We start from the raw sequence: 25,403 nt of genomic DNA, 5'->3' as shown, positions 1-25,403 counted from the left end.
TCTTGCAGAGGTTGAATCCAGAAAGTTGCCAAGAACTGAGTTAATTAGTGAAATATCCTAAAGTTAGCTAACTCCCCTGCCAAGAAATGGGCTCTTCCATTTTCCTCACATGATTATCTAGGCACTTTCACTTTTCCATATATAGGAGCAGCTCAGGGACTGACAGATCAGGCTAGGTAGGGATACAGACTTCAGGCACATGCGTTCTCCTTGTATGCATGCACAGATGCAAGCATATGCTGCTTTCACACACTGAAATTCAAGTTAGCCAAAGAGGTAACAAGTGAAGACACTGATAGTCCTGCTGATAAAGAACCTTCTCCTTAAAGAAGGCACTCAAGGTAGAACTCTTCAACCACTGTTTATAGTAATTCATCAAGGAAAGCATCACGACCATGAATGGACCAGTGGATGGTTTATGTGATTACACGCTGGATGATGAAGGGGCTTTCATGTTCACGTCGGAGTCAGTGGGAGAAGGACATCCAGGTAAGAAACCAGCTCTGGTAAAAGTGTAAAAAGAATAATATTTTCATTTAAGATGAATCTTTTTAAAAAGTCTGAAGAAGAATTTATCTGCTATTAATTTTTTAGAAGTTATATGTAGCAGAGTGCTTTTTACTTCTTTTCTGCTTACTGGACTACAGAACTGCTATAACTAGCGTGCTTCCAACAGTTTACGTGCTTTTGCAGGGTGTGTGTTAAACCGAGGAGGGCACTGAGGTTTATGTTGCTGCTCCTTCCTTTTCATCTGAATTTCTTTCAGTATTCCTGTGGAGACACTACTGTGTCTCTGACAGACTCAAATTTCACATATGGAAAAGAATGCATAGCTTACTTCTCAAGTTCTATATCTTTATGGGCCCTGTGAAACTGTCCTCCACATATGCAGTGCTCTAAAACTGTCACCCCACGACTGGAATATCCCTGAGCAGCCTGTTTTAAAGCCTTTTTTTAGTGGTCCCAGCAGCTGTACAGGGCAAAATCGCTGATTTCCAACCCCACTGCCTCCCGCCCCTTTCCATCATCTGATGCAATATATGGAATTGCTTAAGCAAATAGTGGACAGTTATTTGCTAAACTTTATGTATGGTCAGCAGAGATTAGTTCAATTTTATTGAAAACAAATATTCATCCACCATAAACATGTACCTTATGTCAACAGCAACTGTTCCCTCAAGTGAGGCCAGGGGACAATAGGCTATTTGATGTCCTGAAAGTGTATTTGTTTTAGAAGCCAATTTGGTGGCCTGTACTTTTTGCTATAATAAGGCTTTTTCAGGTCTGTGTTTTATGTTATGTGAGTAACTCATAAATGGGTGGAATGACATAGTAGAGGATAAAAAGGTCGGCAATGAGAATTTGTGTCTATGGTTCTGATACTCCTATGATATAAACTTATTACTGCAGATGAAATCCATGGCTGATGCAATTGAGTATGTCTCCATCAATGGGGAGGCAGCTACATCAGGTTGAACCAGTTGGGGTTCTTTCTGATGTAACACAATCAGAAAATGACAGCCAGTTTGTTCTTGGGACATAGGTCCCATCTCAAATTTATATATAATTACATCCAATGTCTGTAGTGCTATGTAGTTTCATAAGAAAAATAGCATTATACAATATGGTAATTTTAAATGGATGATGGTATTTCCAAAGATGACAGGTCACAATTTATGCTACTCTAATCATTATTTTTAATCCCCTTGGGGCAATAATAGGGAACTCAGAGCAGAAAGAGTTCAACTGAGTCCCCAGGTTTAGCTTTGTTCCTTAATTTCTTTCCTTTGCCAATTCTCTTTTTCTTGTTTCTGTTTCTTGTTTTAGAATTTGACCTGTTTTTCAGTTCTTCTTCACATTCTCTTCTTTATTTCCAAACACTCTATAGGCCCTCAGTAGCTTTCTTTTAAGGCCCATGAACATTATTTTTCTCCTGTGTTAAACATTGGGCAGGCCCTTGAGAAACACTGTTACCACTTGTCTGATGTGTGTACAGCCTCTTACCCTCCTGAGTCTCTGGGTACTCTGAGATGCGAAGTGACCACTTGGGAGATTCCTTGTGGAGTGAGTAGAAGATGGAAATTACTTGGATATTTTCAAGACTGTGATGCTTGTACTTTCTTAAACAGCCTAGATCTCCATGTAGGGTACTGAAAACCCAAAGCCTATGGCAAAGGGAAGATACAGATTTTCCAGATCAAAGGAGGACAGGTTGGCAGTAAGTAACTCTGGGCGGTCCAGCAAATTCTTGTTCCTGAACATAGCCCAGCAAGGGAGCTTAATTGTCTCAGCTGTAGCTCTTAGTTCCTGACAGCAAATTGATCTCCCCTACATCCTGGCTAACTCCTCCTTTTCCTTCTCTGGTTTTGTACAAGAGGTGTAGACATGCCGCTAGGATTTTATCACCCAGAAAAATCTTGGCTATTTCTTAAAATGGGGCCCAGTGCCTGGGGCTGTAGTTGGGCTTCTGACGTTATCTGTAGCAATAGAATTTTATTGTGAGTTTTGATTTCCTCTGTTTATACAAAATGGATAATTTGCGTGTTCTTGATTATTTCTCTTCCGTATCTGATAGTATAATTTTGCTAGAGGGCATTATGTGAAGTAAAGATCCTGAACCGCATCTTTGTCTGGTGGAAATCTGAATTGTTCTGATTATATTAGCTGAGGACTGAATGCTTTAATGGAGGCCTCCTTAATGCACAAAGCAGGAGAAATTACGTGCTTATTTATTTCATACAAAGAACTGCCTTATACCTGTACAATGCCTGGAGCTGGGTGTCACTGAGAAACCCAAATTCCGTGGAAGCAAGTAATAGCTGCCAGTAATTGACATACAGGTATTACCTCTGCTCCCCAGAGATATTATAGGAGACTGTTTATCCCATCTTCTCAGTCCAGATTCTTGGGTGTAACATTTGGGAATCCCTTTCAGATCTTTAATCATTTAGTCATTTAGTGGGGTAAATTCCAAATTCTCTGAAGAGATCTGCATTTCAATAGAATAATAAAAGGACACAGACAGTAGCATGAGCAAGAGAAAGATTCTGTATTTAGTTAGCTGGTTTTTGTCACTGCTCCATTTTGCTTAGTCCAGTTGTGTCTGTGCTGCACGATGGTTTCACGGTGCTTTGAAAGGCATTGTGTGTTTCTCTACCCCACAATGTCTTACAGATGTCAAACCACTTAGGAATAATTCCTTCCCCTATTTGGTGTGACTTCAGGTGGAATTTCCTGCAAACTAAATGTCGTTCAGTTTTCCAGAAAGTATCAAGGAATCTTTAAAAATATAAGAGCAAACATCTGCTAAAAGCACCCTCAGATTTTCAACCATATTAAAAGCATATGTTTATCTCCTAGATATTCACAGGGGGGAAAAAAATCACAAAAGAAGAAAACAAACCAGAAAATGCAGATCTTTCCAGCAAGTTGATGCTTGCATGTCTTATATTTAAGATTATATATACTTAATGATATACATGATACTTCAGTAAACTGTACATTGAACAGATGTACAAGATATTTAAACAGTGTTAATAGTGCAATATCACTGCAGCTATCAACTAGCACTCCTCAAGAGTCTTTTAAAGAGGAAAAAGTACTGCATAATTAAGCTATTTGAAGTCTTTCTAGTGAAACTTTTTGGTGGAAAGCTCATTTTTTGATGAAATGCTCGTGATACGTATCTGCATTTCTTCACTGTTTTTTTTACCAGAAAACTGAGAATTGCTCAGTTTTTCGTATTTTGAATATAAAATTTCACATTCTAGTTTAAAATTATCTTTTTTTTTTCTGTGATATAAATAAAATACTATTAAAAATACTGAATTTTATTTTAATGATCACAGGATTTGAAGAAAGTCAACCTTGCCATTTCAAATGTCCAGTGTTTATTATATTTACTACACCATCGAAGTCAGAAGTGTGGTTGCACCTGTTTGTTGAACTTCAAAAAATGGAACTTTTTAAAATTAAATTTTCGATTTTACTGCTGTTCATAGTTTTTTTCTGTGCATGGAGTCTGAGAAACTTCCTGGGAAGGTCCTGAGAACTTCTGTTAGGCTCTTAAGTTTTTACATGAATCTAGAATATTTATGTCTTACTATCTGGGATCTGTGAAGCTCCTTCTATTTATTGGAGATCACTTTTGTTGTTTACTCCTTTACTTCATAATATGACCACTGGACTTTTGAGGGCTGGTCTTATCATTGGTCTCCCTAAACTAATTTTTTAGTTAGCAAGAGTTTTTCATGGCTATTTGGCATCTCTGCCATAAGGATAAGTCTGTGGGATGATTTGATTTCATGAAAAGAACTCATGGTCATCTAATACTTTTGTGCTCAGTCAAGAATCCTTAGCTTAGACATCTCTTTTGCAGGAGTTACCCTATTGGATAGTAATTCACTACATGGAAGGATGCATGAACTGAATTCCGACCTCTGAAAGCATCTTTTAAAAATGATAATTTCTCAGCAGAGGTGGTCCATTATGCTTTCCCTGTTTCCAAAAGAAAAGGAAAAAAAAAAAGAAAGAAAGAAGCACATCCTCTCGTATTTAGCAGCTAATAAGAGAAATGAGATGGTTGAGATGAGAAATTTGAATAACAGATGAAAGGTGCACAAAACCTGCTAAGCATTACTAAAAAGAATGCCTGGTTTTATTTTACACCCAAGACCTTTGCTAATAGACATACCTTTAATTTAATGCATTAATCAGCCAATCATCCAGCTAGATTTCTCTTTCAGTCTTGATAGACATATCTGTATCTGGAGATCTAGTTGCACTAGGTCTGCTGGTTGTTGCACCAACAATCAGATATGTCATGAGTTATCAAACTGATTTGCCTCAGACTATTTTAATCTAAAGGTACATTCTCAGCATGGTACACTAAATTATTCTAATTTATTATTTTCATTGATTAGATTCTCACATAGATTTTAAAGGCAAGAAGTGACCTCCAATATATAATCTGGTCTGACCTTCATACACAGGTAATATTATTTCATGCAAGAATTCATCAGACAAGCTAGTAAATGACGGTTGAATTTCATTTATACCTTTTAAAATTATATCTAATTTTCATGTGGTGATTTGAAGGAACAGGGAATCCTGAGTGCCTCTAGATTAATGGTTTCAGTGGCTCTCACCCTTTTAAGATTTTGCTTTTTGAATCTTTATCTGTTTCTTTTTATTTTCATTTATCAGCTGTAGTTACATTATTGCCCATCAGAAAAAACCTTTTCTCTCAGCATAGTATTTTTGGGTTCTTAGAGACTGTGATCCCAGTGCCTGTAGGGATTTCCTCTGGTAGGTTGCCTCTCCTTCAGTCTTTCAAAACTAGATTGAGTTTGATTGATTTAATCCTGTAAGGTAGACTTTTCTGATTTAGGGCATCCTTCTCCGTCTGGCTTAAACTTTCCCACAGCTTCTTAACTTCATCTTTGGAATACCAGCTCCAAAATTTAGTATTTCTGTAGCAGTCTAATACTGTTGTATGGATATAATGTCATTTCTACGGATGACTGTCCCTCTGGGTTCTATCATAATCTTTTTACAGTAGCAATTTTGTAAGACAAACTCTCTCCTTCTGTAAATGTGGACTATACTTTTTGTTCAGGAGTGTTTGCTGGTCTATTTCTCTGAGAAGGAAGCAAAAGAGCTGCTTTCAATATCCATGAAATACTGTAGATACTAATGATACAGTTAATTTTAAAAAAGCCCCAACAACCAACCTCATGAAAGCATTCTGTTAAATCTTCACTTACTGATTTCACTGGCTGCTATGGCTTGTGTTCCCTTAAGATGTTTCATGGTAGTTATAGTTCATTAATTAATTTCAACCACAGCATGCAAAACCAACATAAGGTTCTTTGTGCCAGCTGGCATGCTTCATGTGGAGCAAGGACAGGGATAAAGGTGTTCATGGCATAGGAACTCTGGGTGGTGAAAAAAAGACTAAAAAACAGTCCCAGCCACTTGGACTTTACTACAGGGCAGTGGACCTGCACTGGGAGGGCCATTGTAACCCCATTTGTTTTGTTGTCTTACCCAGGTAATCAAAAATTACATATTTTCATCAATAATTTTTGCTTTTATGCTTGAAAATATGACTCTATTTCCTTATAAATCTGAGAAATTTGACGAGATCAAGCAGAGATACATTTAAATCACTCCTGCCACCTTTGTCCCCAGGTTTGCTAAACAAGGTTCAGTTGGACATCTGATTAAACTGCAAGAATGGTATCTGATTCCTGTTTGGTAATAATTGTCCCAAATTTAATAATCTGTGTATAGTTCTTCTAAGGCTGAAAGTTCCAATGCAGCTGACATTTGTTAATTGTCTTTCATGTTCCTTCTTTTTGTGTAGAAGTAGTTAGTATGGGAGACAAGAGTGTCAGAATCACATCAGTTCTTCAGTCTTTGATTTGTCCCTCTTAGCTAAATGTACACCATCTTCCTGAAAATATATGAGAATTTGCTTTGATTTGAGGTTAAATATATTAAAGGCCTCTAATGACAAACTCTTACAAAAATTGCTTTCCAACAGATTGTGTTGCACAGGGCACAGTAGGAGATTAATTTATTTTACCACACAGCATGTTATGGCGAAGTCTAAACACAGTATGCAATACTGGCTTTTTTTTTTTTTTTTAAGAATGATCCAATTAAATTATATGAGAAATTTACTATTTTCGTGTAGAAGACATTGCTGTGGGTGCTGCCCTTTTGTGTTCATTAGGTTAGCTACATTATTTAAATAAGATTCAAAGAAAGAAAAGATAAAAGATTATTATGATAAACTAGAATTGAAACCTTTGTACTTGGCAGATAACTAAAGATTTACCTCAGGCAAACTTCAGCTGATAAACCCTTCTTGCTTCTGTGTGTGCTCCCTCCACTGCCTTGGGTGCAGGCGTTTTTAGGGAGCAACATTGCCGGATGGTAGGAAGCAGTGACAAAAAGCAAACCTGAAACAGGTTCTCCACTGACCTGTGCATTATGTGTATTAATCCAAATACTTTCTTAGGCTTTACCCACAGGGTTGGTCAGGTACATTCTAACTTTCTACTAGGGCAATGGAAGTTGGTGGTTTAACACAACTGTTCTGTTAGAATATCCCTGGTGTGGAGGGCTTGCTGTATTGGCTTGTGGTGTTGGAGGAGGAGAAGGCTGGGAGGAAAACCTCATTCTCTGTTCATTGTTTCACACTTAAGTGCAAAAAAACTACAGGTAAAGTTATAGTCGCTGTTAGTTTACACTAGTACGTAAATTCCCCACTGTATCTACAGAGTTTGTTTGCAGGATGTTTCATGTGTCTTTCTGTTTAGCTGGATTAAATATGCCAGTAATAAGCAATAAAAGAATTCCTTTCTGAAATACCTACTCTAAGTGGGGCAAGCAGTCCATGGTTTTGTAGAGTGCTGTGGTTTTGAATCACAGCTTTGATGTCTTGCAGATAAAATCTGTGATCAAATCAGCGATGCTGTACTAGACGCCCACCTCAGACAGGACCCAAATGCCAAGGTTGCTTGTGGTAAGTTGTTTGCTACTTTGCTTTAAGTCATCACACATTCTTCTTTTAGGATGTTGAAAAGAGCTAGCTCATTTCACTCTCAAAAAACGACATAAGAATTTCAGTCTTGAAGAGAAGGAGAGATGAGAAACAGTAAAACTTTTTATAAAGGCTGAAACCTAAGTGGGCTGTAGAAGAATAGGGCTGTTGATTTGTGGTGGACTGAATTGTCCTGGGAGATACAGATATGGGTTGACTAGAGTGGATTTTTGAAAGAATATTTGAATGTTTTGTTGAAAAGTTCATTTACTGTATTTAATAAAGTACTTGAAAAGTTCATTTACTGTATTTAATAAAGTACTATTTTTTCAGTCCAAGTTCTTGCTTATTTTTTGAAATCTACTTAGAAGTTGTACCATCAAATCTCACGTTATTACTACAGTTAATTTATTGTGTAACTAAATCCCATCTTCAAATTCTTCCTTCTGGGACTGGAGGCAAGTTTTCAAAATAGTTGATCACTGATTAGTTTTATTTGGCCTCAGTATATACCTTAGACTGTTTAAGCGGATTTAAAAATCATGGTTTAATGCTAAATTTGTCTTAAGTTGATGCATATCACAGTGTTTTGACTTTCCCATTTATAAATAGGACATATTAGTCTTTTCTTTACTTTTAGGCATATGGTGAATATGAAATGAATTTGTTACAGAAGGAGATAATAATGCTAAAAATATGAGTAGAAAGTATTTACACTGTATACACCCAATAGATCTCTCAAAATCACCATTGTTGCAAACACAGTTATTTGTCTTAGTAGGCTGGCTTATTCTGCTATTTTACCTGTTTTCATCTCTCTTTTCAGAGACAGTATGTAAGACAGGAATGGTGTTGCTCTGTGGGGAGATCACATCTCGTGCTATTGTGGATTATCAGCGAGTTGTCCGAGATGCAATTAGACATATTGGCTATGATGATTCAGCTAAAGGTTGGTGGAAAAACTCATGAAATCCTGGAAGAGCAAGCAATAGGCAACTGCAAAACAGGTCTGTCACCAGTTCCATACATGGGCTTTAGCAAGCCTGATAAAAACGCAATATACTGTTTGACAGTTGCTTACATGGTGCTACATGATACACTTTCTGGCTTTATCCCAGTAAGAAAGAAACTGCCACTTATTAGTTAAAACTGAATTGGGAATAGACAGACTATACTTTGAACTGTGGTATTAAGCCAGAATAGTTAACTGCAGCTTGAGCCACAGAACTTACTACTCCTCCAAACTTGCAAGAACTTGACTCTTGGTTTTTCATTTGCCAAGCAGATTGATGCATCTTGTTTTGAGAGAGAGAAAAGAAACCTAATTCATTTCATTGTACCTTTATATTTTTTTACTGTGGTACCACCTGGAATTCCAGGTGTGAAGCTGGTTCTCAGTGTGGAGGGTGCTCTGCATAACTACTTCTGCAATGAGGAGGGTGCAGTGCAGACCTGGTTTGTGTGATGTGCAAATGATTAAAAGACAAAATGCTCTAGGTACCAAACACATTTCACTTTCTGATTTGCATGTATCGTTTATACAGTATAAATATTCCAAGTATTCTGTTACAGTGAAGTGTATCTTTTAAGAGCTTTTGGTTAAAAAGTTGTTTACTGCAGTCCTTTAATTGCTATTGATTTTGCAGGGAGATTGTGATGGGGGAATATCATAGCAGCACATCTGCAGGTTGCCTCCACTGTCATGTAACAGCAGTGCTTACAGAGAACACTGACAAATCTAGTAGGTCTAAATCTCCTGTTTATCCTAACTGCCCAAAAATGAGGAGAGATGCAGTGACCCAGTAAAAAACAATTTCTAGAAGTAAAACAAAACCTAAGCCAAACAATTGTATACAAAGATACAATTTTATTCTCTATATAGCCTACTTAAAAGAGGGTGAAGAGCATTCAAGTGGATCATATGCACATGGACATGTATATATGTTGTACTGACTGAACATGAGTTTGGTCAGCAGCTGTCAGTGGGTACAGTTCTAGGAAAGGTCGAATTTGGAGAGAAACAAGTTATTATTAATATACCTAGGAACAGGTGGAAAATTTTGGCACAATCTTCTTTCAATTTCTTTTTAAAACCTTACTTTTGGTCTTTGAAAGTCATGTAAATTCCTACTTCAAGATTTGCTGTGACACTTGATCTGTTTTTTTTTTCTCTTTTTGTGGTTGACACAAAGTCCTGTGAGAGATTTAGGTACAGGCACTACCTTACATGTATTACAAATAAAGTGTTAGAGAGAGCAGAGCCTTCAGTTGCTGAAAACATAAGCCTCTAGGAATTTATGTAGAAGGTTTTATTGCTATTTATTTGGGAGAGGCTCATTATTTATTTTTTTGTCTAATTTTCTGAGTTGACAATTCGTAATCTGAATTGGCTTGGCACAGGGAGCCAGTGCAGGAGAAAATAAGCAGTAACAAGCTAAAGGCAACCCTGTATACCCCACACCATCCTAAAAAAGTTTCAAGTGTGGTATTTACAAAGTAATTACTAAAAACAGTGGAAAGATTTTGAGTTCTGAATGTGGTATCCTATATAAAATGAAAATTTTGTCATACGGTTCCATGTTACTTTCCCTAATTATGACAGAAAAAGCTAATTCATTGCTGTTCTTTTTTCCAAATAGGCTTTGACTACAAGACTTGTAATGTTTTAGTGGCACTGGAACAGCAGTCACCTGATATTGCCCAAGGTGTTCATCTACACAGGAACGAAGAGGATGTTGGTGCTGGAGATCAGGTAGATGTGGCATCACATCTAAAGCATCAAAGATGTTTTAATAAAAAAAATTTACCCCATCTTACTGCCCTATTTTCTGTGTCAAAACCCTTGTCAGAATATTTCCACACTTCTATCTTGGGCTACCCCGGAATAAAAACCATATTTTTACTAAACAGTTGAAAGTTCTTTGAGAGTAGACTTTTCCTGGTGCTTGTGTTAGCACTCCATTCAAGTAAGGAGAGCTCTGGCAGTTGGTAGTAGCTGAGGAGGTGCCCTTTAGAACTTAGCAAAAGTTTTTTTGCTTACATATTTCATGTTTTTGCTGAGTAGATTTAGGTTCATCAGTCCATTCATCTTGCAGCCAGACTTGTCATGTAAGGTGGAATAAACAAAAGATCTTTTCACTTTCACAGAGCTCTTGAGATTTTGCACATCCAAAAATTAGGTGATGTTTCAACTGTCCTCAGCATTAGTACAAAGAATGCCAGAGTGCTTTTAATTTTCACTTATTTCCCAGAGGCAGATACTGTAATAGGTGTTCCACATAATTAAGGCTGTCCGAACTGCATTTCTATGAGCTAAATAGGTAATATAGGTAATTATGGTATATTCCCAAGAGAGAGATACCAACACAAAAACTCCATAATCTGACTGATGCCAGTATGAGTGAGTTCAATTTACAGTAGTTATCATTTGAAGTAATCTCTAGTTTATAACAATGCTGCTGAAAACTGTAAAGTGAAGGTATCAGAGTACAGGAGGCAAACTAATATTGTTCAAAAAATCCCTTAAGGACTAAATTAAAATGCTTTTACTGTCATGGAGTCATAATACTACATAAGATGAAAAGATATCTTCTTGGGCACTTTGACTTTCTTTGGCACTTCGGTGGCCTCCTTCCCATTCCCATCAAAGTACATTCTTGTCTTTTTTTTTTTTTTTTTTTTTTCCCCCATGACATACACTGAATGAGATAAAAGGAAATGCTCCTAACTCTATTTAACAAATTATAATCTGGTGCAGGGAACTGGTAGCAGCTGTGACTAGAAGCATATGGCATTGAAAAATCTGAGGCAGGTGCCTTAAACTGGTGAATGGTGTGTCCTTCATGGAGTGCTCACATGCCATTCCACTGTCATTTCAGGTGCAACCTGCAGTGTGTTGTCTGTACTCATACACAAAAGCCTCTGCAACCTTTTCAGACTACTGATAGCATCTTTCCTATGACAAAATAGTCTTTAAGCTTTTTCTCCAGCAGATTTTGGTTTTTGTGAAAGAATCTGGGGGGTTTTTTTCACAGAAACATCTCCATTTTTGTCCGGGTTTCCAGTTCAACATGTAAACCTTCAGGCTTTCAGTCGAAAAATCTAGGAACATGGTTTGTTTCTCATTACGCTGTAACATGTTGGAGCCTGAGCAGAGTTTAGGCTTCTTGCACTGTAATGTAAAACAGTAGAAAGTAAACCTGAGGGTACTGTTTACTCTTTGCTTCAGATGAAATCTCATTGTCTTTGGTTGGTGCCATTAACAGTGATTGAAGTATATTTTCTCCCCCTGTAGGGTTTGATGTTTGGTTATGCAACTGATGAGACAGAAGAATGTATGCCTCTAACAATTATTCTAGCTCATAAACTGAATGCCAGGTTAGCAGAGCTGAGGCGTAGTGGAGAACTTCCTTGGCTGAGACCTGACTCTAAGACACAGGTAAATACTGCTATGGTTGTCTAGATAGTTTAAAAACTGAGCACATCAGTTGCTGTCTTCAAAACTATTTAATATTTCTGGAAAGAAAAGGTGTTAAACCTACCAGGATAACCTACAAGTAAGAGATAAAGCTTTTGCACTTATGATACTGTCTCCTTGACTGTTGGAAAGTGGTTAACTTGTATCAGAGCCCTTAAGCACTTAACAGTGAAGAGACATTTAACCCCTCAGACTTAAGTGGTTTGTGCTCATTGAAAAAGTGGCAGGACATCCAAAGGATTTATTTGTATTTAGGGATTTGGGCTGACACTTTCAAGATGCAACGAGAATGTAAATTTCTGAGGCTTGGAAGTTTTGATGGAAATCCCAACCAAAAGACACATTTTGGATGATTTCATAGAGAATCAGATGGTCTACCAGATGAGTTTTTTGTTTTGTTTTGTTTTGTTTTTTTCTATTTTCTTCTTCCTTAGCATAGAAAATATGAGATGAGAAAACAGGCTTTATTTCTTATGCTGGCAACAATGTGAACGGTGATCACTATAATGTATGACAACATTGACATTTTGCTACAGTTTTACTTTTGTAACAGTGTACATGGCATTTGATGAATACCAGTAATACATTTGATGACAACTTTGGTGTTTTCTTCCTCCTTCTCCCCGTTCCATTCAGGTCACAGTTCAGTATACCCAGAAGAATGGAGCAGTGATCCCAGTGCGTGTGCACACCATCGTGATATCTGTGCAGCACGACGAAACCATTTCGCTGGAGAACATGCGCAGAACCCTGAAGGAACGTGTGATCCAAGATGTTGTCCTGCAAAATACTTGGATGAGAATACTGTTTATCACCTTCAGCCTAGTGGCCGTTTTGTTATTGGAGGGCCTCAGGTTTGTCTCGTGTTGTTTTGGTGCTCCTATGAGCTTGCCTTTCATTCTGTGTGTGTGTCTTAAATGCTCAGTTTTTTGGCATGTCTGTCCTTAGGCGTAAGGTGAAAGCTGCTTAATGCAAGTTTTTCCTGCAGTTGTATGTGGGAGAAGGGCTCAGGATTTCATACCAGAATAACCTTTGACAGCATGGTTATATTGTACATGTGCTGTGACTAGGCAGGCAGGTTGAGCTGAATCCTACATTGCATGTGGAATGTACAGCCCAGCTCTGAGTTTCCTCAACCCCCTTGAGACCATCACTGAGACACGCAGTCCTTTCTCATCAAAAGCATTTCTTACAGAGAGATGGACAAGAGAAAGTTTGCTTGTCTTACAGTGAACCTGATTTTCAGATCTGCATAGCTCTCACTCTTCTGCCTGACACCAGTAAGAGCTGAAGGTGTTCATCTGTCCTGAAAATCAGTCCCAATAGGCTTCTTCTGATGAAAAATAAATGTTCCTTTTACTTTATTTAGGCAATACAGGAGCTGGGATTTATAATTTGATCCTGCGCTCACAGAAGTCAGGCAGAACTTCCACTCTCTGAGATTTAGTTTTTGAAAAAATGTTTAGTCTTCAGATCCTTTCAGAACAACTAGCAAAATTTCAGAGCTCCTTCCTGAGATTAGGTTCAATTTTACAATAAATCCAAGCAGACACCATTTTTCCTTTGTTGTTTAAATTCATTCACTTACTGGAATTTCCAGAATTATTTCTAAGGTGCTGTGTCTTTTTTACCTTAGTGCCACGTAACAGGTAGAGGGGTTGAAATTAATCATTTATAATGTTCCTATTAAAAAAATGTGTTTTTGTGCTGTTAATTGGTTGTATCACTGTAGTTTTGTATCATTGATATCGTAGACTATGAACAATGGAGAGTCAAACTTGAGCCTAACTTGAAGTGAAGGAATCAATGCACAATCACAGCTACATACAAAAAGAAGGCTACATTAATGAAATTTTTATGTGTGCAGTAATGCACCCATTAAAAAATGTAAATCTTTCAGATATGTACTGACTGCATCCATTTAAAAATGTGATAATACATATACTATATGATAACCCACGAACCAATACCTTTCTACTCCATGGCTAGAGCTCATGGCATATATGTTTGCACATCACACCCGCATTCAAAGGGTCTGTTTACAGCTTTTTTAAACCTGGGCTAAGTTTCTTAGTATGGGTCACCAGCCCATGTTGTCCGTGACCTTACACTGCTATCACTTGTGCAATTTCAATAGCATTGCAGCAACCGAAAATAACTATTTATTTTCTTGCCTTGATATCTTGTACCTTCTGGTTACTCAGTTATATTTTTAACAAGGCTAGCTGTAGAAAGCTGCTTTAACCCCAGCTCAGTTCATCTAAGGAAGGCACATGTATTCACTTATGTTTTTGAGTGCAGTGGTACCTTGAGTTCTGGCTATGGCAAAATCATTAGTTTTGCTGCTGTCACTGTTTTCCCAACAGCAAAACCCTCTGGTGTGGTGAGGACATTACAGCTCATCACAATAATGACTTCCACATGCTTTACAGATCATTTGTGCTTGTTCAGCACCTTGAAACACCTTTTCACATGTTCATTTATTTCTCTCCCTCTCACTCCGTTCTGCTGTCAAGTTATGAAGGCACACAAGGTGTTCTCATTGCAACTGTCTGTGCCATCAAAAATTAAGGATGAATCAAGCAGAAGAACCCGAGGATGGGTTCCTTTAGGCAGCCTAAATTATCTGAAAATTTACATCTTGCTCCTTTCTTAGCAGAATGAAACAAACAGTGCTAATGGTTTTCTTCTGTGTATATGCATAGTCTTCCTAAGAAAAACGTTGACTCTCCACTTGTGTTTGCCGTGCAAATGTTCCAGCAGTTGAATTTTAGTAATATGATGTTTTGAGACAAAGATTTTCAAATCTGCCTGCACAGGTGGCGACTGAATTTCAAATTTGGACATGTTTCCATTCACACCAAAATCTTAAGGATTTAGTAAAGTGCAGGGGTCAGACAATTAGTCAGCTCTTGATCAGCTAACCCAGATCAAATGAAAATATGAAGTTCTTGTAAGAAGCAGTCAGGATAGGTGTGTAGGCAGCTAGAAGGTTATCTGCACTTCCTTATTTAATATTTTAGAATACTCATCTATAAGTATCTGTTCTTAGAAAGAAGTAATCCTTCCTTCTCAGTTACTTATTACTGCCTAGTACTTCATAGCTGTTGTGTACAGTTTAAATTATACTATAAATACTTTGAGGTTGGAAATGTGGTTTTTAGTACATATTTGTATGACAGTCTCTGACACTGCACTGGAAGTGCTGGGTGCCAGCATCCATATAATGATGTATAACTAGCGTACCTTTTGATAAATAAAATTAAAAAAACATTTACTATTTAATATTTACACAACTTCAGATTTTGACCAAAAGATATGAAAGCCTGATTTTTTGTTGTGGGGCTTTTTGGGGTTTGGTTGTTTTTTTTTGTTTTGTTTTGGTTTGTTTGTTTTTTTTTTGTTGTTGTTGTTGTTTTTTTGTTTGTTTTGTTTTGTTTTTTTAAGAGTGTGAAATCTCTCAGTGGTTCCTATATGGCACATAGTTTTTTAGCAATATTCTGTAATTGGTTTGGGTATCATAGGTACATCATTTCTAAACTAAAGTTTCCATATCGCCAAGATTATTCACTTTTAAAACAGGCAGTGCATGCTCTAGCTATCTGTGTGTAAACCTGTTTGCTTGGTTACCAGACAAATTGATGAATGGCTTGTCTTGTGAATCTGGCTTTAAAGAACAGCTATAGCCACTGTTGTAGCTTGGTGAGACAAGTTCATTCCTTCAGCTACCCCACAGCATTCCCTATGTGGTGAACTACCTTACACATCGTTGCAGTCTTCTGAAGGAAGCATAGCCTGGTTTGAGATTTACAATAGAACAGACTGTAAAATGGACAAGTTGTTTTGCTGATTTAGGGTGACGCTGGTGTTACTGGGCGGAAGATCATAGTGGATACTTACGGTGGCTGGGGAGCACACGGAGGTGGGGCCTTTTCGGGCAAGGACTACACGAAGGTGGATCGGTCGGCTGCGTACGCAGCCCGCTGGGTGGCCAAGTCTCTGGTGAAAGCTGGGCTCTGCCGCCGTGTCCTGGTCCAGGTATGGTTTGCCAAGAATGTTGCTTTTCTCAAAGAGATTTACTTTTCAGATTTACTTTGAATACGCCTCGTACAAGACCCCGTAGTAGAAGTGGTTTTGGTGATGGTTTGGGGTTGAAGAAAGGAAAACTTGATGTGCTTGGTTCAAAACCACTGCAATGTCACCAATATCAGCTTCTTGAAGCTGGAACTGTTCATTTAGCTTTTGTTTTATGGGCCATTTTTCTGGACTTTTATTGAGCCCGCAACCCTCTGACACTTACTGTTATGGGAATGAGCATGGGGTGACTGGATAAGGAGAAGAAAGTCAGCCAGAGACCTCAGCATTTTCAAAATATTCTTTTTTTTCTACAAATATAGGTTGTGCAAATATGAGAAGTAAAGGAGAGGCCTTAGTTTGCATAAGGAGATTGAAAAATGAATGCTTTCCTCTGCTGCATACTGTTGTTCCCTGAGGTGTTGTGTTTATTGGCTAACTATGGTGCCTTTTTTCACACAGGTTTCTTATGCCATTGGTGTTGCTCATCCACTGTCCATTTCATTGTTCACTTATGGAACTTCCCAAAAACAGAGAAGGAGCTGCTGGACATTGTACACAAAAACTTTGATCTTCGGCCTGGAGTAATTGTCAGGTATAGAAATGCACAAAAAGGAAAATATCCTGGTGGTCACATCCTAGAAGTGGCTTCTTCCAAAATCTTTAGCTGTTACACTGTAAGAGGCAGCCTCTTGAACCAGCAGGGGATTGTTCCATGCACTACAGGAGGACTTTCTCTCTTCTGTCATTTTGTCAGTATTTACAGTTGACAGTTTTTATGTTTCTCCCTGTGTGCCATACATTTTAAGATTACAGATATACTTTTCAAGTTTCATATGCAGCATATACTTTCAGCATTTGGCCTTCAACAGTATATGGAATTTAAATAAAACAACTTCTGTATTCCAAGAATTTTATATTACTTTGCTGTGAAAACAAAGATATGTTTTGTTTTACAAAATTAATTGAAGATTATTTCATGTTTTCACCTACAATTAATAACTCACAAAATAAGGCCTGCAGTCCTAAAGTACTTGACATTTAAGTTGTGTTGTCACTTTTATTGTCCCCATTGGACACGTTCACTGGTATGCTTGCATCTCCAGAATATGCTTGTTCAACTAAGGGTGTGAAATGGCTTTCAACATCAGGATTTTAATAGTAGTTATCATGAAGTATCTTAATATGACAAATTTTCTCTTCTTTTTATTAATACACAGGGATTTGGATCTGAAAAAACCCATTTATCAGAAGACTGCTTGTTATGGTCACTTTGGAAGAAAGGAATTCCCATGGGAAGTGCCTAAAAAACTTGTGTTTTGACATTAGCTGTTACCTCTTAAAAACAGAAAGGAAGTCCACTAATGATGAGGGTGCTTCTGAAAATCAAATTTGACAGCTTTGCATTCAACAAAAGGAATTTTAGATTTTAAATGGAAAGAAAAAAGATATTTCTTGGAAATTGATTTTTTTTTAACCCTCAGTGTCTTTTATTATCCAAGATATAATGGACAGAGTCTGTTTTTTCAATCAGCATAAGACAACAAAATACAGTTTACTCTTAACTGCTGCTCTGTTGGTTCTGTTCATAAAGACAAAGTGTGACTCAGGTACTCAAACCAATAGCTGAACCTCAAACCTTTGATGGGCAAAGGTGAAGACAACTTTCCCAACTCTGACTAAGGATCAGCAGATCTCTTGCTTCTAATTAGATGATGGGAAATTCTGGGGTCCAATTTCCTTACTGGAGTTAGCATTGCATACAGCTGGGGGTTGCTTTGATGGGAGAAGGCTGAATATCACACAGGCCTATCTTGGCCTCTTTTGTAAAAGATGTTATCCTATATGTAATATTTAAATCACCGTCACTGTATATGTGCTGTTATTGTTGTGTTTCAATTACCTGTGTTTTTGAAACATAAGTGGTCTCCTGTGAAACAACAATCATAGAATAAAAAGCTTTTTCCTACCCTGAATGTAAAGGGGTCTCTTTTCTGTGTTTTGGGGTTTTATAGTATTGCAGTGTAATGGTTCATCTCAACTCACCCTCTTATACTCTTGTAGGATTTTAGTTTACCAACATAATTGAATTTTTTTATTGATTTTGGAATTGTGATACAAATTTGTCTTATAATACATGTGTGATTGCTCTTTAGTCCTTGTGATTAGTAGAACCTTGGTGAATAAGTATTCTTATTTGTGACTCTTAGGTTGGTGTTATACAGTATTCTTTCGTAATTTTTGCTCCCAAACTTTAGGTTTATTGCATGGCTTTCTGTGTCGGATGTAATTTGGGAATAAAGTAAAGCACAGAGAAATAACTGCAGCATAACACGAAGCATGAGATTAAAATTTGGCCAGAGAGCTGGGCCCTAGCTGACTGTGTGTGCCCCGTGAGCACAGAACAACATCCTTGCCTGTGCTAGCACTTGGCTGTGGGGTTTGGGTACTGCTGGGTGCTGTGCCCTGTTACTCCTGCTGGAGCCAGTGACAACCTCTGCTCCTGACAGGTCAGGGTTGCTGCTGTCCACGTGGGCTGGATTGCTCCAGGCTGAGGGCAAGGACTTTTCTGTGCCCATGTGCTGTATTCTCCTAGATTGTGGTGAACTACTTTTCGCAAAGGACTGTGGATTAATCACAGGTTTGTTTAAATTTGGAGGCTGTGAGATCTTCTGTGATCGGCTCTGTTTGTCAGTAGGCAGCAAGTGGAACTTAATTCTGAAATACAAGGGTTATCTGTGTATGGCCCCCAAGAGGGACTTCGTGGTTTACCCAGCCTGCTGTTAAATCTTCTATGCTGGAGAAATGCTGCCACCCCGTGTTTATCTATCTCCTAACTAAATGTCTTTGTACAGTGCACATCCCAAATAGATGTGGTGGAGAGTGCCTGACTGTGATGAATGCTAAAGGAAAAGCTGCCATTTATTCTTTTCAAGTATGTCATAAATACAAAGTCTATCTGGTCAAGCCAGAGGTTGCTCCACTTTATAAATTATGCTAATGTTCCTGAGATGGCATAAGAACACTTCTTTGTGAATGTGCTGGATGTCTTGCTGTTGGCTTAACTTCTTCAGGATCACCTGGTCGTAATACATCAGACTACAACCAACAGAAGCAAATGAATGAAAACTTTAAAAAAAAGAAACCTGAGAAAGTAAGTGCCTTATAAATAAATGTGGTGCGTAACACAACACGGAAGCAGAATGTCCATGTCTCAACAAAAAAATCCACCTGCAGACAAAATGAACAGTTCTGCTCTGGTAGTGACAGTAACAACCATTAAAGGTTTGTTGGAGAGGAGGGGTGGGTGGGGGTTGTGTCTGTAGCTGGTTGATGGCCAGGCAGGGCTTGGCAGTGTGTGTATGGGGGGTGTGACAGGCTGTCAGATGAAAGGCTACGACTGTGAACACTGGATTTTACAGATGGGGTCAGCACACACCTATCATGTTAGCAGTAGCTGGATAATTGGATTAATCTGCTAGTAAATGTGTAGGGTAAATGATCAAACTTCTGTGGCAATTCTGCTAGTTATTCAGCTTTTCCCATAAGTGGATATAAGCATATGAGGTTCATGGCTCCATCAAAAAAAAAAGGAGCTGAATTCTGGATGCTACAGGATACAGGTATATCCCCCTGGTTCAAATCAGTTGTCATTTGATGTTCTGAGCTTTCTCTTAGAGCACAAGATATGAGGTGGAGCCCTGTAGGTAAGGCATTCTTATGTCTTCTGTGAGAATATGTGTGTGAGAGAGACACAGACAAACAGAGACAGATGGTAAGGTAGATAGAGAGCAAGAGCACACAAGAATGTGCATACACTAAACATGTTTACAGTAAACCAGTTAATCTGAAAATTTCCCAGTGGAGTTGGCAGCAGCAGAGAAGCCAATCCGGCTCAGTACCCTAACAAGAACGCCCCTTGCCCTCTGTAAACCCTGCTGGCAAGCTCTCCTTGGGCTTCCTGGCAAGTAGGACAACATGTTCATCCCCCTAATCCCTTATCACAGCTCTGCCTTGGAGCCAGGCCCACTGTAAACAAGCAGTGACCCAGAGACAGGCAGCTTTGTGCCTGACTCCAGCGCTTTCGCTCCTGGGCACCGCAAGCAACAGGTAATTAGCCCCTGGTCTCCTGCAGGAAAAAAATGTTCTGCTCCTGCCCACTCTGGAAAACACTGGTTTTCCTAAGTTCAGCACTGCTTCTTGCAGGTAAGTTATTGCCATTCTTGAATATGGTTAACAATTATTAGTATTATTAATAATTAGTATTATAATTATAAATTAATTTTATAAAAATTAGTATTAATAATAATTATTAGTGGCTGTCTTGCAGAAATGAAGGATCCTGCTCAGGACCCAGCCCCAAGTGGCCACAAATGGTGTTCAGATTGCTAACTGCTTCAAATAAATCAATATTTGTACAGCTTATTCACATTTGAGCCCTGATCACCTCAGGTATACAAGGCAGGACTAGGACTGCAGGATAGTGGCACAATTCCTCTAAACAAGCACTATGATGTGGTACTTGGGGTTTGTTGATGTGCCAGGAAGGATTATTACATTGCTAAGTACCTGCTCCTTTCTTTTAGATTTTACTGAAATTGGAGCTTTTGCCAGTCCAAGTGAATGCAAAAGTGCAACCATAGATGATGTGAATGAGAGTCTTGAGGTAAGAGCTGGGCTGCACTGGCCACCCCAGGGCCTACTCTGCACCCCCCTCTTGTGCTGGTGGGCTCCTGTCACCTCTGCCTGGGCTGGCTGGGCAAGTATGACTCATGTACTGCTTTGGAAACATGCAAAGTACGTGCTGGGGAGGGAGGGGAGGACATGCAGGGGCAGAAAATTATCAGTGTCATTTGCCTTGCCATGTCTTTGGTCCTGCTACTGCTAGACGAAAAAATGACCTCGTGGATTTATTTTCCAGTTTTGCTTTGCTCTGGATATATAAAGTGGCTTTAACATAAACAGTATAGCTATATAATAATAGCTAGCTAAGAACCCATTAACTTCTTTGTTTGCACACATTCACAAACAGATTTTTTTTTTACACACACAAACATACAGAGTCTGTAAGGTGTCAGCATTCAGAAGATAAACAATGTTTTATAGAGGAATAAAGTACACACAGTTGTTTACAAAGGCATGTTTTCATATGTAGGATGAAAACCACCAAACCCATACCAGTCCTCTTCTTGAGCTCAATATGATGAAAAAATCATATCTAGTCAACATTTTAAAAAAAAAGCTGCCAGATTTCTTCCAAAACATTGTGGGGAGATTAGGATTACTTAAAGCTATACAACTTTCCAGATGGTTCTTGTTATATATTAAGAAAAAAAAAAGAAAAGGAAAATTATGTGACCACTTTAATTAGTTAACTCCAAGGCTCCAAGGTTTTTCCTCTTAAACTTAGACATTTTCTGCCTTATATCCATAGAAATATTCAAAATGCCTTCCTGAAATGATTGCCAAGGGTAAGAAAGCTTCAATCAATTCTCTTGTCTGGACACTGCAAGAAACACTCAATCTCCTGCGCCCTGTTCAAGAGAAATGTGAGTCTCCTCCTGTACCAACGCTCCCCTTTGCTGGTTGTTGTGGCAGTGGAGAAGCATTAAGAAAATTTATTCTCCCTGCAGTCATAGTAAGCCAAATGTCTGCATTTTTTGGGGGAAATAAGCAGCAGAAGGTACAGGTGCTTAACCACTGGGCTGTCAGGGACTGGGGAGGCACAGCAGCACAAATATGAGCAGTCCCTCTGTTCCTGCAGCTCAGGCACCGGTGCTGAGCAGCAGTGCAGAGTCACAGGGGCAGCAGGGCCCTCTCCACCCTCCAGCCAGAGCCTCCTTGGTGTCTGGGAGCCAGTATGCCAGTCATATTTTTCCAAGAAATATTTGGATAATTTTGGCCATAATAGTACTGAATGTCAATGCTGTGAACGCAAATGCCCCTTTGAGCTATCTGTAAAGTGTACCTGGGGCTGACACTGTTGTGGTGGGAAAGTGATGGGAAAATTGGGTGTTGCCAAAAAAATAAAAAGGGAAAAAAATCTTCAAACAAGTGAAAATGCTTACTTTGACAAAGTCAGCTAGTGGGGGCAGTTATCAACCATACCCAGGTCAATGAGTTTGCTTGGGAAGGGGAGATTTTTATAATCACTTTCACTCTGATACATCGTTTTCTTGCCTTTTGTTGTTTGTTTGTTTTGGGTTTTTCTGGTTTTGTTTTTTTGTTGTTGTTGTTTTTTATCCACTCAAAAGTTTGCAAGCAGCTACCTCCATGCCCTCTCCCCCTGGCCCCAAGAAACGGTGGCTGGTGTGTGTCACCATCACAGCACTCAGTACTGCAAACCCATGTGCAACAAGGTAACGTTCATGGCTTACTGCTGCCGTATTGCTGCATCCATGCATTAATTTACAGCTGTTTATTGTGTAATGCATAATTTTCCTTGCTATACCTTTTTGTATTCCTTAGAGGGATTAGTTGCAGTGTTTGTATTGATCTTTGCTGGCTGAATGTTTCTTCATCTTACATTTACCATGACCTATCCTAAGATACTGTTTGTTTATTTGCTCCCTGTCATTGTTTCCCAAGGGTTATGACTTTCAGTTCCTCAGAAGCAGCAGACTGTTGAAGTATGCAGCAATGCCACTGGGTTTTCCTGGACCACACAGCTTGTTGGGGGAAAGGAACTGGCTGTTTGCAACCGTGAGTATTTCTCAGACACATCTGTTCATATGGACGGGAGGCTCTGTCTCTTTTGTTTAAAAAAAGGAGGAAAGAAAAGGTTTTCTTTCTTGGCACGTGTGACAACTTGGCATGTGTGACATTTTGAGAGCTAGCTCTGGGCTGGCAAATTGCTGAATGAGAAATCACGTTGGCTTTAAAACTATCACAAAGGCTGAGCACTGCCATTTCAGCCTGGGGTAGCAAATACACATATGCAATATTTGTGGGAAGATGCACCTTTTTTTTTTTTTTTTAACAGGAAATTGGTATCACCTTGACACAAACCCCTTGTTGCACAAAGTCTGTGTGACCCACTGGACAGGCAGCAGTAGAATATAAAGCTGTTTATCTTGCAGCAGTATTTGAAGAATCTCAATAAAATTGGCCATCACCTGCACTATTCCCTGTGTGTACACACAATAAAACCCAGCAGCTGGTCCCCAGCCAGCGTCTTCATGCAGCAGCCCAAGGGTTTTAAGTCTGCTCCCCTTGTGCCCATTGAGCAATCTGTGACCCTAAGCAAGCTGTCTGACTCTGTTATTATTGCCTTAATTTAAAAATAAATGTGCATATAAATACACAAATGGGCTACCCTATCTCTCCTATGGTTAGTGGAAAAATATTTTACTGTTGACAGCGCCTTGTTGCTAAGGCAGTTGTTTTCTAAGGCTTAACAAAAGCAATCATTTAGGCACTTTTATTCCAAGTTGAAGACTAGTCTAGAAAATGGGAATTCTAGCACTTGTTTAAAGATGAGGACAAGTCTAAGCAAAGTAATTCAACTGCCTTTTTTTTTTTTTTTTAATTTTCCTTTTGGTCATCTTTGATTTTCCAGCCTCTGAGATGGCCATCAGTGGAGCTAAATCTGCCTATTTCCCCAGCAACAGCACCTGTCTGCACACACTAGCCTTCCCTGAAACTCAGAGAGAGCAGCTAAACATCTTCCTCAAAGAGCTTGCTGAGCAAGGCATTGATGGCTCCAAACGGGACGAGGAGGCTGATTGTATCATCTGTGGTTACTAGCACCAAAAAGCTTGTGCCACAGACCAGCCAGCTGCCTGCAGTCTGACATGGGTATTTTGACAAGAGAAGCAGAGCATGGAATCATTTCTAAGACATGTAAGCATACAGCTTTTATTTAGTTAAAGGACTAGAGACCATAGTCATAACATGACCTCAGCTTTGGCGTATAGAGATATAGACTAAATCTAATCACATAGCTCATGGTAGAAGTGTTTCAAAGAAAGAAGTTCACTTTTTGGCTTAAATTTGTCTAGCTGGAATTAAATAAGGATTACAGTTTTTTAATGGATGCAGTCATTAGTTAAACACAGTAATTGTTATCAGAAATCGTTCTCTGTCAGGGGTCATCTTTGATGAGAAAGGGCCATACTTCTACTTGCTTTTATAGTTGCCAATTAATCACTATTGTTGCTCTGATGAACATTAAAACAATGAAAGTCATAACAGTTACTGGCTGTAGGGATGTAATTCTTTACTCATGTGCCTGCTTGACTGGGGTTTAGAACACCAGCAGAGAACCTGTCCATTGTCTGCCTGGCACTTGGGGCAAGTGAAGACCAAAGACAGCTTAGCCCTGATAATCCAGTTAATTTGTGGATTGTGTAGCTGCCAAAGAGATGTGCATGTGAATTATTACGAAATGTAAACAAGAAGCTTAGTTATTGCTTGGTTTTCAGTGGAATCTGTGTTAGGAGTTATATTTTAATTTTCTTCTGTTGAGCAAACACTGAAGCTGTAGATCTGAAGACAGACAGCTCATCTGTTTGTGTTTCCTTTCCCTTCTTTACCTTTTTCCTATTCCTGTCAGTCTCTCAAACACAGACAGCATAGTTTGTGCTACTTGATGTATAATTGACCTTTACATCATTAATTGGATAAATGATTCAGACATATATTTACATGCTTATTTTCAGACTTAAAATCCAGTCATTACAAGCAAAAGAAAACAGCAGCTGCTTTTGGGCCCAGGAGCAGACAGTCATATGACAATGAATAGAGCAGATAATTACACCAGCAAAGGGATGATTTGGCTGCTTTGGCTGCTTATAAACCATGCAGCAGTAACTTAGGTCATTGTGTTGGAGACAAAAGTGCTGTAGTCTTAAAGAAAAGCAATGTCTTTTGAATCACTGGTGGGTTTGTTTATTTCTGTCAAACAAATGATCTCTATCAAATGAAATTGTAATGGGTTTGAGTCTTTTCAGCCAGTTCATTAACAGCTGATGATCAACTAAAATATCTGGAGCAGTTTCTAGTATATTTTTTCTACTGGTGTCAAAAAACATTTTTCTCTCAATTATATTAATCTATTCTGGTGACTTTCTAAACCAACCAAAAAAAAGAAAACTAATATTGTATTTCGTAAGGAAATCAACACATTGCTCTTGTAAACTATCAGAAACTATTAAATCTGTTTAATTAAATTAATTTATTAATTCTGTATGTCAGAAATCCTGATAATGAGCATCACATAATGTGGAAGAATTAGGCTGGAAAGCTTTAATATGATGTGTCATAAATTTGATATTAAGCTGGAGATTGAGTTGCTGGGTG

General features: G+C 38.6%; 1 protein-coding gene across 1 annotated transcript; it reads left to right on the top strand.

Annotated features, from left to right (window-relative positions):
• Window positions 1–89: 89 nt before the first annotated feature.
• MAT1A (methionine adenosyltransferase 1A) lies at window positions 90–18,079 on the top strand. Its single transcript, XM_032695682.1, is given in 11 exon segments — window positions 90–489; window positions 7,457–7,534; window positions 8,379–8,501; window positions 10,192–10,304; window positions 11,847–11,990; window positions 12,666–12,804; window positions 12,807–12,883; window positions 15,885–16,067; window positions 16,566–16,626; window positions 16,629–16,698; window positions 17,324–18,079. Coding segments are annotated over 11 exon segments (1,185 nt in total). The 5' UTR covers window positions 90–395; the 3' UTR covers window positions 17,427–18,079.
• Window positions 18,080–25,403: the final 7,324 nt, after the last annotated feature.

Source organism: Chiroxiphia lanceolata, chromosome 8, assembly GCF_009829145.1.
Source record: "Chiroxiphia lanceolata isolate bChiLan1 chromosome 8, bChiLan1.pri, whole genome shotgun sequence".
Classification (NCBI taxonomy): domain Eukaryota; kingdom Metazoa; phylum Chordata; class Aves; order Passeriformes; family Pipridae; genus Chiroxiphia; species Chiroxiphia lanceolata.
This window is presented reverse-complemented; position numbering and strand designations above follow the sequence as displayed.